The 15692-nt window shown below is 41.2% G+C and overlaps 1 protein-coding gene and 1 long non-coding RNA gene across 5 annotated transcripts in view; one reads left to right on the forward strand and one right to left on the reverse strand.

Moving 5' to 3' along the window:
• The window catches only part of gpc6a (glypican 6a), a 111355-nt gene that overhangs the window by 41832 nt on the left and 53831 nt on the right, over positions 1–15692 (reverse strand). For all 4 annotated transcript variants that reach the window (XM_060071191.1, XM_060071192.1, XM_060071189.1 and 1 more), the window contains one exon: positions 5757–6148. In XM_060071191.1, coding sequence (XP_059927174.1) covers positions 5757–6148 — 392 coding nt within the window. The remainder of the gene's footprint in view (positions 1–5756; positions 6149–15692) is intronic.
• LOC132471865 (uncharacterized) overlaps positions 1–15692 on the forward strand; it is a 102216-nt gene that overhangs the window by 5126 nt on the left and 81398 nt on the right. The gene's annotated exons all lie outside the window — the stretch shown is intronic.

Here is a 15692-nt window from a genome sequence, read left to right on the forward strand (position 1 = left end):
GACTCTCCTCAGAGCTGGAGGACAGAACTTGGTTATCCTATTGTTTGTCTAACATCTATTTGAGTGAGCTTCAATACAACGTGACCCAAGAGCCGACAAATACCAACAGAGTTGATGTTAATTGTAGTTTGTCTCTGTTTATTAAACACGCCTCAAAAAAGGTCTGTTAAATCACCATCATAGTAAAATCACACAGATGCGTGATAAGGGAAAGTACAGGAATGGGTTTACTGCTCAACTTAATACATACCAGTTTGTATTGTTGTACTATTTTCAGAACAGTCTCATGCTCTGCCTAGCAAATTATAGCCTATAAGAGAGATAGAAATGATACTATACTGGTTTAGTATAGCATAGCAGTATAGAAAAAAATATCTAGGATTGCATAGCATATTGTAGTAAACCTTATTGATGCATAAAATCGTAGAGAAGATCCTATAGATAGTTCGTTTTTTGGTATATTTGACACCCGATCCTTGATATTCTTATTCTAATTCCAAGCTATATTTTAAGGTGTTTTTTTAACTCATATTCTAACCTTCTTCAGTCTTTCCGCCCCTCTCCACCACATCATTGCTGTTCTGACATTAGAAGCCAGCCTCTCGGCTGTGCTCTCTTATCTCCGATCTCTCCTATCTCCTTACTCCTGATCGCTCCTATGTGGTGAGAGATAACGACCGTGTTCCCAGTCACAGCGTTGGCCTCACGAACAGGGAACAGGGTCTGGAGGACTGGCGGTGGCGAGAGAAGCACAAATATGCGGGGAAACCTGAGACACACGGGAACTCAGATGCCTCTCAGGTGTCACGTTAGCCTTGGGGCCGGGCGACAGCGCCTTCGTCTGGTAAATGTTTAGTGGGGATTAAAGCATGCCCGGGACATTCATGTTAACTACCTGACAACGTGCGGTAAGCAATGTGTGTGTAATGAGATCAACGTGACAGAATAAGCTTTCCGGCAGGGAAGAGAAATAAAATCTAATATCTATCAAATCACCGGCTGCATTAATTCTACTTGTCCCCCCCAATTTATCCACTAAATGGATGGATATGCGTGTGTCAGGACAGCCTTTTATGCAATGAGTGATAAGTGCTTTAAATGCCGGACTTTAAACCCACTCAAAAGCTGAAATCCCAGCAGTATTGGCTGAGCAGGTCTTATGTGTTGTGGGGAGCTTGTTCTAAAGTGCCTTTGGGATAGAAACTCGCTTCATGGTCGTCACCAACTGTAATCCAGAGAGATTGTGCGCTTAATCCCAAACCAGCCAGCAGAGAACCGGCCTACCTCAGTCAGGACTCAATCCCATTTCATGGCCAGAGATCCATCCTTTTCTATGGATGTCGCTTCGTATGAGGCGGTCTCTGAATAATAATTATGTTCTGCTCCTCTGGTCACTGCCTTCTGCTGTCCTAACCAGCCGCAAAGGGATTATATTAAATAGGACTTCCGGAATTAAAAGACATATTTACAAGTGGGTTATTTGGCAGCTAAGGAGTTGTTAAAAGGATGACTGGGCAAACTAAGATAAGGCCAGAAAAGTGTAGACACAGAAGGACACTCTCTCCTGCTTCTTAGCTAAGTAGTTATATATTTTTGTTTGTTTAATATATTCTTTCAACTTTGAGAAGTTAGAAAACATATCTAGTTCAACAGAGGTTCAAGATGTGTTCACCTAATTCAATAAGCAAAATGAAACACACCAAGCATGTAGAAATCCATGCACTATCTTGACGGAAGTAATGGACAAGGGATCTATTAACATAAAAACCATTAAACACCACATTAAACAGAGGGGTGAATCTACGACACACCTAGCAAAGATATTGTCAGGAAAATACCAAGAAGCATTAACTATACATCGCAAAGTCAGCTAATAGCTTAGTCTTGAAAATACTGAGGACTTTGGGGTTTGGTCGCCCCCTCACGTCTTTTCGTAGTTTGTACTTCCTCCTAAATCTGAAATACTTCATTCGATTAGACTGCTGCTGTAATGGGAATGCACGGCATTGGTCCCCCGCATGGCTACGTATCCAGGGTAATACACAATTGAGTACATCATTTAATCAGCTTGGAGGAATTGAAGGAAATCTATAGACCTTGATAACACTATTATTAGGAGTCAATTGTGGATTTTGGCTGTCCATCACTTAGAAATAACTCTCTATGCACGGTCTGCTGCACATTAGACAGACTCAGTGTAACACCTCTCATTGTTTAGAGAGAGAGTGTATCCTTACGGCTCGATGCAAGGCTAAGCGCTGCAACGCTTTCGTGCCTGGTCTATAAGGGGGATAAGAAGTATTTCACCCAGAGTGAAATCTTTAGGAAATTGTTACAGTAAAACGTGTTTATTGGTAGCTTACGGTGAGACTGCAGTTCTCTTCTTCGGAAGAGGAGTGTGCAGCAAGTCAAGGGCCAGTGGAGGGTGGATACAGACGTGGAGGGGGTCCGTACCGTCGAACACCACTCCAGCCTCCCCCTCGACCCTCTCCCCTCTGTCAGCCCTGCTTCAAGCGCAGAGGTGTCCTGCCGTCGCCTCATCACTGATGAGCAGGTGTCGCTCAGGGCTTGGTTCTACAGTGGCCATCGCTTAACAGCCCTGGGCACGCACGGCTGGGACGGCTCATTTAACAATCCGTCAGAAGAAGAGGAAGAAAAGAGAGGGCCGTGACGCTAGCGAGCCCTGGGGCCACCGAATGAGATGGCAAAAGACGACGGGATAACTCTGATAATGTGATGGGCGCTGCTGCAGAGGCACAGAGCTGGAGGAACGTAGGGCTCCTTTCTCTACACATCTGCCTGCTTTCACGATGCAGGTCTCCAGAAGCACTCTCTGGGACCCAAATTGTACTGTTTTGCTGTAATTGGGACCAAAGTAACATTTAACGGTGCTTAAAGCAAGCATCGCAATTAAGTATACAAGTATACACAATGATATCCATTTCCTTCTTGTGTACATTTCCTAATTGTATATTTCAAATGTAGTATATATATTTTTTTTTTTATATCTGAGCATGTTGGGTTCAGGTCACTTCTAGGAGTCCTAATAGTAAGAGATTCTCTGTATTTCTATTCCTTTCACCAATGGGTTTTTACCCTCTAATGCTAAAACATTAAAGCTCTCAAACGTATGCTCTCACGGTGAGCATAAGCCGACAGCACTGGATGAACAAAACATTTATTAAGGAGGTAATGGGATAGCCTAGCAGTCTATAGGCAATGCCAGGCCATTTCTCTACTTATACGTTCAGTTTAACCTTTTCAATTTGTCAAAGACATTTTTTAAACATAGAGTTCATTCTTCATATTACATTTAAATACCAAGACATTATTCTTGAGGTTATTTCCATTATTAACTTGCATTCCAACATACTTATTATGTATCACTAATTATTTATAAATTAAGATTGTCTGGTGAAAGATCAAACTTCCTTCTTACGGAATAACAGTTAAGATACACATTTGTTAAATAACACGATAAAAAACGTGCTACAATAGACCTTGCATAATCTTGGTGTTTTTGCAAAGGTTTTCACCTTAAACTCTGACTATTCTTATCTCAACACTTTTTATATTTTATAATGAGTTCATGTGTGTCCTGTCCTGGCCATCTCTCTTGAGGATTCGTACGGCAGCATACTGCATAACAAGCCCAGGGGTGGTGTTCCCCACGGGGCTTCAGAGTTCAGGGTGAGGGGCGTTAGAGTGGCTGTCCTCTAATGTGAAAAATGTGCGCACGTAAAGCTGTTTGTCAGTGTGATGGTGAGAAAGGGCTATACAAATTGAGTTGACTTTACTAGCTGACATACTGCTGTGTGGTTTCAGCAGAGGAAGAGAGCAGGGAGTGGGCTGCCATTCGTTTTGTTAACGTGGAAACGGCACTTTGTATATTTCAGATCACACATCAAAGCTGTACGTTGTAAAACAAAACAGTTGATGTAGAAATTGCTCTCTGTAGCTCAGAGCGGAACTTGACATATTTGGGTCTGGTGTTATCTTCCCCCGCTATTCGAGGTGAAAAAAACCTTTCCAAACTGTTTATGATGGATAAACCATAATCTCATGTGTAACACAACATATTCAATATGAAATCAGAAAAGCTTTTCAAATGACATTTCTAATCCATAACATTTCTTATCAACAACTCCTGATGAATCGCCACAAAAAAACTAGGAACTAGAAGTATCAGAAGGGTTAGAGAAACTTCCAACATCCATTCAGAGACAATCATCTTCAAGTCCCCACGGTAGGCGGATTACTCGGAGAAGTCGTATTGTAAACAGAAACCTCGCCGTGAATCAAGCACCTTCGGTCTAACGCTCCAAAACACTCTTCAAACGCCCTCCTCTACCCGGGCACTTTCACCGTGCAGCGGCACATGCACACACATGCATGCAAGCCAATACACACATACACGTACACACACAAACGCACACATGCATGCATGCACGCCTACACAAAGACAACAGGTGTTGAAGCACAATCACATGAACATTCACATGAACACACACACACACACACACACACACACACACACGCACACACGCACACACACACACACACGCACGCACGCACACACGCACACACACACACACACACACACACACACACACACACACACACACACACACACACACACACACACACACACACACACACACACACACACAGGCACAGGTTCTGCCAATCAAAGGCAAATCCTTCCTGGGCCCTCAAGCGTTCAAAACAAGCCCATACAAAAAAAATAATGAAACATTGAACCTTTTATTTAGGTATAAATATACACAGAGAAAGAGCGAGAGAAAGAGATTAATAAAAATTTTGGATGGAAATGCAGATGAACGCTAACAGAGAGAGACAGAATATGAAATCGACTATTTCACCCATCAAGCTTATTTCCAATCATATTATTTATCTATTCAACAAAGTATGCCCCAGAAAGTCAGCACATTTCCATCCGTTATAATTTTCCATCCACATTTAGAAAAGGTCCCTTTCTGTGCAGCTGAAAATAAACTATGTTCAATGAATTTTTCTGTGCTGGAAATATCCTATCAACCAGTTATACCAAAACGCATTTCTGTTCATACTCATATTGCCTTGTCACGCTTCCTTAAGCCAGGCAAATGCACTACTCGTCCCACTTTTTGTTCTGCGCTTATTACCTATTTACATTAACTCAATATATTGGGATATATAGATAATCTCGGGTGTCACCTGACCATGGTGAGTAGCAGTAACTTTAATGCTGTTAACTTTCAATTTTAAATTATTCTAAGAAATCGACATGTTTTCAGGTTATATCTCATCTGCTGAATGCACCAATATAGTAATTCGCTTTGGACGAAAGCGTCATTCTAAATGTATTGTGCTATATTTAATATTAGATCAAACCTTTGCTACAGGCCTTTGTTTGCATTTATCCTCACTGCTTGGAAAATAATTCATGCCTAATCATGAATGAATTTGAATGTACAAAATTTTTGACAATGCAAATCTGGTAACAGAACACTTTGACTTTGACAATTGGATCAAAGGTGTCCCCTGAATCACATCAACATGTAGTGACGATCAAACACCATGAGACCATGAGGCATCCGCTTTGTGATCGGTTAATGAAAATGACAAAGCAGCGCTTGTCTTTGTGGAGCTCCCAGCAAGCCCCTCCAGTTTCAACAGCCTACAACTCCCTCTTGTGCAATCAAAACTAGACAAATGCTAGAACATAGGACACGGTCTGAAAAGAAGATCCTTACCTTGGTCACCCGGCTGGCCACCTCACGGCCCACCATGAGGCCCTGGACGAAGGTCCGCGCAGCGATGAGGGCCTTGGTGACGCGGGGCTTCAGCCTCATGGGTGTGTCCCCAAAGGGCCGGAGCTGCTCACTGTACTTGTTCAGACACTCCAGGTAGTCCTCACTGAAGCGGTACTCGGAGTGCAGCATCTGGAACATGCGCTCCAGAAGCCGTGCCCAGAAGTCGTTGAACATCTCGTCCATGTTGATGTTGCCTCCCGTGTAGTAGCGTTTGAGCTCCCTGAAGAGCTCTTGGAACACCTCCGAGTTCTGCTGGTAGAACAGGCCGTAGGTGCGCTGGAACATGGTGCTGAACGACCGCTCCGTGTTGTTCAGAAGCTCCAGGAAAAACTCTGGGGGGAAATGCATAATAATATGAATTATAATCAATGGAATTGACGTGTAGTCATTTAGCAGACACTTTTGCGTGAGCAGCAATCAAAGCATTAAATCTGACTTTTATTTTACTGCACAATCTAAAATATAACTGGAGAGAGTACAGAGAGAAGGGCATATAAATCAAAATTAAAAGATTAGTATGCTGATTTTAATTTTGAGTTACCTTTTAGAACAAAAGTTTACAAAGAGCTGTTTTAAAACGATAGCAGTTATCTAAAATTCTCGATGGGATCAATAGATTTATTGAGGATGGGTACGTTAACTTGAGCACGATGGAGGTTGATCGGTCGATCAATAAATACAAATAAAACATACATAAGAAATATGTACATATATCCACTTACATATACCCATATCAGTCTTTGATATAATCTATTTACATATCTCTTACTTTGAGTTTGTGTACTTGACAAAGTTAACTTTGTCGTTTTCCTAAGGCTTGTCGTTGACATGAAGTATAACCCTGTCTACTGTTTGAGCTCACAAGATGCTATGAGGGCTTCAAGACAAAATGTATTTCTATCTCAGACATTGAAGGTCAAGAGAGAGTTGTTGAATGTTTCCTCAGGGAAGAATGGAGTTCTAAACTCATCTTATTCTTATTTATTTAAAATGCAGACAGGACACAAACTCGCCCAAAACATTAGAGACAACCTAACACAGCAATCGACTTTTAATCTTCCAAACAGACATACTTTTTTTGTTGCAGTGTTTAAGATTGAGCCCCTCCAACTTAGCGGAGGGACTAGCTATGCAACCGTGTGACGGGAGCGCACTGACTCAGCGGAGCTCGGCTGTGGGCGGCGTCAGTGGAAGGGGTTTAGGGGGTGTCGATTGTAAGGCGAGACATGCCCTTGAACATCCTTCAGACATGCCTTAGGACGTTCTTCTAAACAGAGAGGGAGGTTCTGTACTGCTACGAGTAAGTTGAAATGTTAAATATTGCAATATTAATGGATAACCTAATTGTAAAGTGTATTAAAGATGCAATGTGTAAACGTGAGACTCGCTCGTAGTTTCAAATAACCTGGACATATCTGTCGTCAAAGCTGATTGATAGTGATTTCAACAATGTTAGCAATAAAATCACAACCTATAAGTGATACATTCGATTGTAATTTTTTTTCCAATAAGAATCGTACTACTGACTACTAGAACCCCTCCCCCTCATGACAGCCAGCCAAGCTACGCTACACGCCTCACACACTTGCACAACCGTCTTGGGCATTGTTAGTAGCCATAGTCTATGGAAGACTATGGAACGCCCTCCCTGACCACCTGAAGGCCCCGCTGTTTTTTTAAAAAAAAACTTAAGACTTATCTTTTTAAAAAAAGCCTTTTGCTAATTTCCCTTTTACTGTTTAGGTATTATATGATTTAACAAATTCTGTAGCACATTGAGATTTCTGAATGTAAAGTGCTCTACAAATTAAAGATATTATTATTATTATTAGTAAGGATTATACAATTCGGAAAGTCTCCTGCATACTAATCAGGAGGGGCTCAATCTTACACCATACAACTTTAATTAATGTGGTAATATCAAACTATGTTTATAATTCCTGTAATTCCTGTTAATTCCTGCTAAGTACTTGAAACAGTGGATTTGCAGTTCTTCCCATTGAATGGTAAAAAGTCTCGGCTTTGTGGGTTAGTGACGCCATCGATCATCAATCTCTCATTTCAGCACAGAGCTCAGTTAGCTTCAGAGGTCCCTCTGCCCAGGAACACTTTGTCACTTTAATACATCACTAGAGTTTCTTTCTAGCGCTGGGAGAAGAAAGAATGAGCATTATTAATTAGATTTCAAGACCACCAGGATCGACTACTCGTACATCACCTACTCATAAAACAGACAATACAATAATAGTTTTCATTGATGTAAGAGCAGTGAATCCTAAATAACATTTCACAAAACAAATGTATCTGAAGCTCTGTGGGCGTGCTAGGTCTGTATAGTCCCTTCATGTTCTAGGCCACAGATTGTCCAAAGCCACCCGTTTATCAGATGGCTGTCGCCGTTGACGGAGACTTCCAGAAAATCAATGGAGCAGTTAGCGGCCTCAATCTCGGTGGTGAATAGCAATGTGACATTTCTGCCTCGATTACAGATCCACACAAACACATTTACCAGAAATAAAAATGATAGAAAGATTTGTTCTGGAAGTTTCTCTCTGTAGAGCTACACTCAAAGAGAGGTATTTCCTGCCTGACATTTTGTACCGTGACATGCAATGGACAAATGACCCGCCACAACCTACGTTGCTCTGTGTGTGTTGTGGAGGCTAGAGGCCAGAGGCCCACGGAGGCCCTAGAGACCGCGTCTCCTTCATTGTATTTAAGTTGTACTCAATAAATGCCTTTAACGGCGTATCCGCACGCAAAAAGTGTTGTTCATCCGTGGAACCTGGCCCAACCGAGCACCGGGTTACCACAGTGTATATTATTTTGTTTCACACCCTGACGGGTCTTCTCTTGCTCTGTACCATCAGCAGACTCCCCAGTCCCCTACTCTATTTTCCCTGTTAACGCCACTGTGACCTGCGCCCACGCCTACATTTGCTTAAGTAACAGCAGCCCACAGGGCCTCTATATTTCATAGCGTACCCTCTGAAGGCCGCCAAGGACGCACCGCGCCTAACGGCTCATGCGGGATGAATGGCTAGCTGCCATTTTAGACACTCTTAACGAGAGCAGGTTCTATATCTGTAGACGAGGGGGCCCTCATCATCAAATCCATAATTACCTTCAGCGGTGTAACTAGGGTAAGAACTGCATGCTTGAATAGAAAACAAGCATGGGGCGCTACACAGCTAGGAATGACTTTGATCGAATTATCTGTTAATTGCTAATGACTTAACATCTCCTTTATATTTGTAATTATATTTGGGATTCTACAGTGGAATAAAACCTGCATCTCTTCAGAAAGATACACACTCTGGGTGCGGCATTAACTGATACTTTAATGCTGAGTGATTCCACTATGATTTTTCATTTTTATGCTTTATCATAGAGTAAGATAGTTATTAAGGTATGGGAGATAAAGGGGAGGACGTGCAGCAAAGCACCACAAAGTTAACATTGAGAATGATTGAGACGAATCCTACTACTATAATAGCAGGCCGTTCGCACCAGTTACTCAAGTTACTCAGGTGCGCATGTGCCAAGCAGCCTGCCGCTCACACACGCACGTGCGCACACCGCACGTCAAGACAAGGCAGCGACACACTCGTCCATGTAAGACGTAATGTTTCTAAACATAACGGCTCTGCCATCGACACACTCGCAGGTAAGAACGCACGCGCACACGCATAGACACTCGCCCAGGTAAAGCGTAATGTTTTTAAGCATAACGGCTCCGCCGTGTGTGCGTCCATCTGGTTAAACACACGCAAACTAAACACGGAACGCATAATACAGTCCATGGTAATGTATATTAACGGGGGACACATGCCTATTAGGAACACGAGTAGTGAGTTAGGTGTGAATTAGCCCATATTATTTGGCCATAAACTGAGCCACTTGAAGTTTGAAATTCATGCATCTGTCTCATCAGAGACTGCAAACGCGCTGTCAAAATATCAACTCGTCAGATTCAAATGCGCTCATGGCTCTTAAAGGGGATGGGAGCTGGCACTCTCATTGGTTTATTGCACGTTACGCCCAAACCACACCTACGGGTAATTAGGCTATTTCAGACCAACCCTTTTTAGATTCGCGCCGGGCGCAAGAGCCATTTATGCGCCGGTAAAATAGCAACATCGCCATAGCACCGCCCCCAAAGCTACTTGCGCTTGGCGCTTCGCACTTGCGTTTCAGACCGTTAAAATAGGGGCCGTTAAGTTTTTAAACATAATGGCTCCGCCATCAACAGACGCGCAGGTAAGAACACACACGCACACGCACACACCGCAGTAACACTCACCCAGGTAAGACGTTATGTTTTTAAACATAACGGCTCCACCGTCGACAAACTCTCCGAGGTAAGACGTTCTGTCTGCAGACTGTAGAAATTGTGATAAAATAAGGGAAGAGACAATTTCTCACCTCGACAAGCAACGGCAGGTCGTTCATTTTGTCTTAATGTTGTTTAATTCAAACATTGAGCCGATCGGCATATCATCACACAAGTGACGTGATCTTAAAGAGACAGTGTCCCTATAACACAACGAAAAACATGTCACTAACACATTATGGTGAATTATGTCTATAGAGTCCACCACAAGACTACGCACAAACTGTCTTTACACTTTGTTGCTCAAACTTAATATTACTGTACTCCTTGAGCCTCCCCAAATGTCTTGCGATATTGACATCCCCCCCCCCCCCCCCCCCCCCTGTGGACTGTTTTAGTTATTTTAGTTTTCTTATGTTTTGTGTGTATGCTATGTGTGACTGTAGGCTACTGCTGCCTGTCTTGGCCAGGGCACCTGATGAAGTGTTTAATCTCATTTATGATTATTATTTTCAACTTACCAATAGTAGTTGCCTTGCATTTTAAAATGTCGGCTCCGATAATGCATACAAAATGTCAATGCACTTTTCAGCCCTAAATAACAGTAAAAGCAATTTAATAACTGATTTGCATGCATAGTATACTACACTTTCCATTGAGCAATTACCCCTGATGATAACAACTAGAGGTTGAAAACTCTAGTCCTTTAACGAGGAAATTTGACAGGCTTTGAACTACAATGATCAGTGCATCACAAGGATCAGTCTCCCAGCTCCTGGTCCCCTTGGACTATTGGTATGAACGCATCACAAGGATCAGTCTACCAGCCCCTCTTCTCCTTGGACTACTGGTATGAACGCATCACAAGGATCAGTCTCCAAGCTCCTGGTCTCCTTGGACTACTGGTATGAACGCATCACAAGGATCAGTCTACCAGCTCCTTGGACTACACACTACAAGGTTGAACGCTGTACGGTGAATCAGTCTTTTACTTCCTAGTCTCCTTGGACTACATGCAGATCTTCAACTGAGTTATCATGCACGGACCTCCCCCAACAGCCCCTGGCCAGCAATGGAATATTTTCATTACAATTTTACGCTTTAGTTTACATTCAGGAATATTTGTTTGTATCCTTCCAATTAGTTATTTATTGTTTACATCAAATATTCAAGATGATTTTGTGGAAAGGTCACAAATTCAGAGGAAAGCCTTCCGGCAACAAGAATACACATCTCGCCAACATAATCATAAATGTACATCCATTTACAACCCAAACCATTCCAAGCAAAAATAATTGTACACAGAGTTTCTCTAAATGAGCTTAATCAGCCTCTTAAACAAATAGTGAAATTTCTGTAGCAGAGAAATTTTAGCATTTTAGCTAACAAGGTTTTTTCTAGGACAAAAAGCTAGTGCTAAAAGACCTAGGAATAAAAGAGAAAAAGTGTGTGTTTATGTATGTTTGTGTATGTTTGTGAGAGTGTGTTACGGAGGGGCAGGGTCTTTGGTCGACAGCAACAAACAGGTTATTTTTCTAGGTCATGGTCTCTGTTGTCCTTGGCAGAACAATGACATTCATGGAGAACCACAAACACACATATTGCGGGTTGGCCTAGAAACGAACAATACTGTATTTGACTTATACAAGAAACAAACAATACAATGTGTTAGCCTTATACAAGAAACAAACAATGCTGTATTCACTTTACATAAGATAATAACAATATGTAGTCTCATGTCTAATTCCCCTTAGAGGGAAAGAAAGAACAATGACAAAGACAAAGGCAATAATATATATTTATATTCTAAATGATCAACTTTCTCACCTGGGATCCATAAAATAGTTATTATTTTGAATTTTAGCTCATAATAATAATAACAACAATAGTTTTCCATAATATACGAAGCCCGACAAAATAAATACAATCGATATTCCAGATATTTTCACCAGAGAATATAATTTGCACGTTAAGCATTATGTGCGCACATCGACAGGTCAAAGGTCAGACCGTCCGCAGCAATTGGAGCAGAATTACTACAATACTTTCATTTCTTTAACGTAACAACACCTGAAGCATATTGATCAGGTGTCGTATTGCATGCCATGTTACAAATTATTTGAAATCAAACCAACAAATAAACACAAAAAATCCTATTTGTACATTTCTGATTAAGGTTAATTGACAGTTAAGTTGGTAAAGGTTTTGTGAAACAGCCACATCCGTGTGTGTGTGTGTGTGTGTGTGTGTGTGTGTGTGTGTGTGTGTGTGTGTGTGTGTGTGTGTGTGTGTGTGTGTGTGTGTGTGTGTGTGCGTGTGCATGTGTGCTTTTCTTTCTATTTCTCTCCTTTCTGTGGCATTGGTTCTGCTGATGAGCGGATGTGGTTCTCTCTGTCTGCATAATTAGCGTAAATAATTAATATGATTTAGAAAGGTGACCCTTTCTGCGGCTCAGAGAATAACACATCATCTGTAGCAAAACAAAAGAGGCCGCTTTCATATATTTTATTCACTTCATTACACTTTTCACTGACTGGAGAGACAGCTAATTTATTCCACACTCTTAGACAATGGTGGTGCCGCCTTTTGTATTAATTAGTCGCATTCAGAAGAGAAGAGAGAGATCTGAAGAGAGAGATCTATCGAAAACACTGCGACTGCACTCATTTTAATTCAATTTAAACTCCTGAAATTAGTGATGTATGCAAAAAATATTGAATTGAGAGGAAAATGAGGATCTTTTAATGGATTGTTTGATCACAATTTTGATGTACTTTCTATCACGTTCCTCTCTGTTAAAATGAAAATTATAGGATGGGATATACAGTATGAGGACAGCAACACAGCTCTAATAAGCTCCCTTCTAGAACTAGAAGCTAAAGAACTACAAAGCATTCAGGCTTTCAAGAATGAATGGTACAAGTTGAATAAGGCTTTATTGACGCCAAATGCATCAAAAAGTATCTTGACAAAGAACTAGTAACTTTTATTTGCATTAAGGATATAGATTTCATGAATTCCTAAAAGTGCACCTTCATTTTAACAGCTTTCTCAAAGTAACTGTGTCTTAATTAATTATAGCATAGATGTTGAAGTTGAGTCACTTCAACAGTAGGTTATGGTGCCAGTCATGCAGTTAGTAGTCATGAAGCCACGGTGGTATTGCCAAGGCATTGCCTCAGTTAGAGAACCGGAGAACTGTCTACCGGATGGCTTTAACCCCGGCCTGGAACCTGATACATCAGGTCATCAACCACCCTGATTTCCGCCTTCCCACTTTTTTTTTTTAACACAACTCGTGTTATCTCCATCACATGTCACATGTAAACCAACTTATGTTTCTATCCCGAAAAAAAAAGTTTGACAAACTGTGGTAAAATAAAGGTTTGTAAGGAATTGGTTGAAAACACCTGGCTTGCTAATTAAAAAAAATCAGTAAGCCTAGCAGGAAACAGAATAAACCAGTAGTCTGAGGCTCGGTTTATAGCAACTAATCTCGCCTTGATGGCCGACTCAAAGTGCTTCTTATTGAACCCCAGGGCGCCTACAAACAAACACAGACACACACACATTCACACTGACGGGAGAATATCACCAGGCAGAGCAACAAGTGGCTTGTTGACAGCTGTCAGAGGTTACGCACCTATGTGCGTAACCTTTTCACTGGATTTTTCACTGGAAGTCCGGGAGAAGGCTGCGGTGGTGGTGGGAGAGGATGGAAGATCAGAACGGGTCCGGATATATACCTCTCTCCACAGCAGCTTGACACCCTAGCCACGAGCCAAAGTGTCGAGTTGCCAGATATTCCCAGATGGGAGAGTCACAGTAATTCCCTGTTAGTCGCTGCCGAGCTGCACAGCTCCTGTTAAATGACCAAATGGTCAGGAGCAGAGTCGTTGCTGAGCCATTGCTGCTACAATGTCCATACCTATCGCCATTTGCAAATATATATATATATATATATATATATATATATATATATATATATATATATATATATATATATATTTATGTAATGGTACGTTTTTTTAAATTGATTTTATTTTATGCATTTGAAGTATTGACATATTACTTTATGGGTAACCTGCTAAATCCTCTTTACAAGAACTCAACAAGCATATTTACAATCTTAATTTGTTTTCACATACAATCAATCTGCAACGTCACAGCCAAGATGCGGTGAAAACTCTGCACCCAGGGGTGTATTGAGATGGATTCTCTGCCTGTTTTATTCCAAACATAAAAAATCATTCATCTCCTCCATTCACATTGCTCCCTTGAGGCTTGGGTGATGTAACGCAGAAGCAACACTAACACTAACATTATCATTAAAATAAATGTTTCCACTTCGGACATAATTTCTATAAAGATAAATGGCCTTTCCCCTTGCAAACATGAACCCCAGTGTGCTCATCAGTATACTGGACTCTAATGGTGCCAGTTCCCATTCATTAACTTAGCACATGTCTCATGTTGTGAGAGCATTAATTTGACTGGTGATGAGCGAAACATTCACAACAGGAGACAGTCGATTGAGTGAGGTTTTTTTATCTGGTTCTGGTCGGTTCCAAACACCTTCCACCACATCTACTACTCCTGATGAGGATCATGACGCGTAGGCTGGCTCACACATCTACATTTACTGCATGCTACTAGTACTATAATGTACTAATACCTTATACTAATTTGTATTACTACTTATACTACTTTGTACAACTACTACCACAACATAAACTATGGGATAGGGTACTGGTAAGGGTGTTTGACTTCCAGGTAAAACCGTCTGGGTTTGAACCCCAGGGTCAACAGGCTACCTAGAGACATCATAGAGCAAGACGCCCCTTTACCTGCTTCTTCATGACATCTATCTAAAATGCCAGTGTCAGTGGTAATTACAATACATGTCACCCAGATTCTCCCGACTTCAATGGAAGCAGAGTCACATAGAGACAACAACTCTCCAGAAGAGCGGATCCTTCAACACAACCTGCTTACCTAACGCTTCAACAGACTGTCTTAATTGAATTTTTCTTCTTCAACAGTCATTACCTAAAAGAGTTGGACCACATGTATACGTGTCTTCTGCCAATTATGCAGATTTTGTTTTTCTACATCATGGGACCGAAAGATGGTTCCAAACATCCTCTGAGACCAAGGACATGCTGTGGTAAATTTCCCCTCTGGATATAAATAGCAGTTGCCAAACAAACTTCAAATTGTTCTAATGAGCATGATTTCAATGCAAATCTGTTCATGGTTAAAGTCTCTCTAACAGCACACTGCTTGTGAATGGCTTTTATGTAAAAAAGCAACAACAATTTGATTAAACCAAAATCAAAACAAAGAAGGCTGATATAATCAATGTTGTAGAGATGACAAATCTAGTATGTTATGACTAGAACATTAAAACAGTTTTTACTTGAATATGCATGGTTGATTGCATTTCACACTCAGCTTACCAAGTGTAAGTGTTGTGTTAAATCTCCCAGCATGCAAAGCAGAAGGATGAGCAACTGTTTGCAAGAACATCACAAGTGTTGCAT

This window comes from Gadus macrocephalus, chromosome 14 (genome assembly GCF_031168955.1).
Source record: "Gadus macrocephalus chromosome 14, ASM3116895v1".
Taxonomy (NCBI): Eukaryota; Metazoa; Chordata; class Actinopteri; order Gadiformes; family Gadidae; genus Gadus; species Gadus macrocephalus.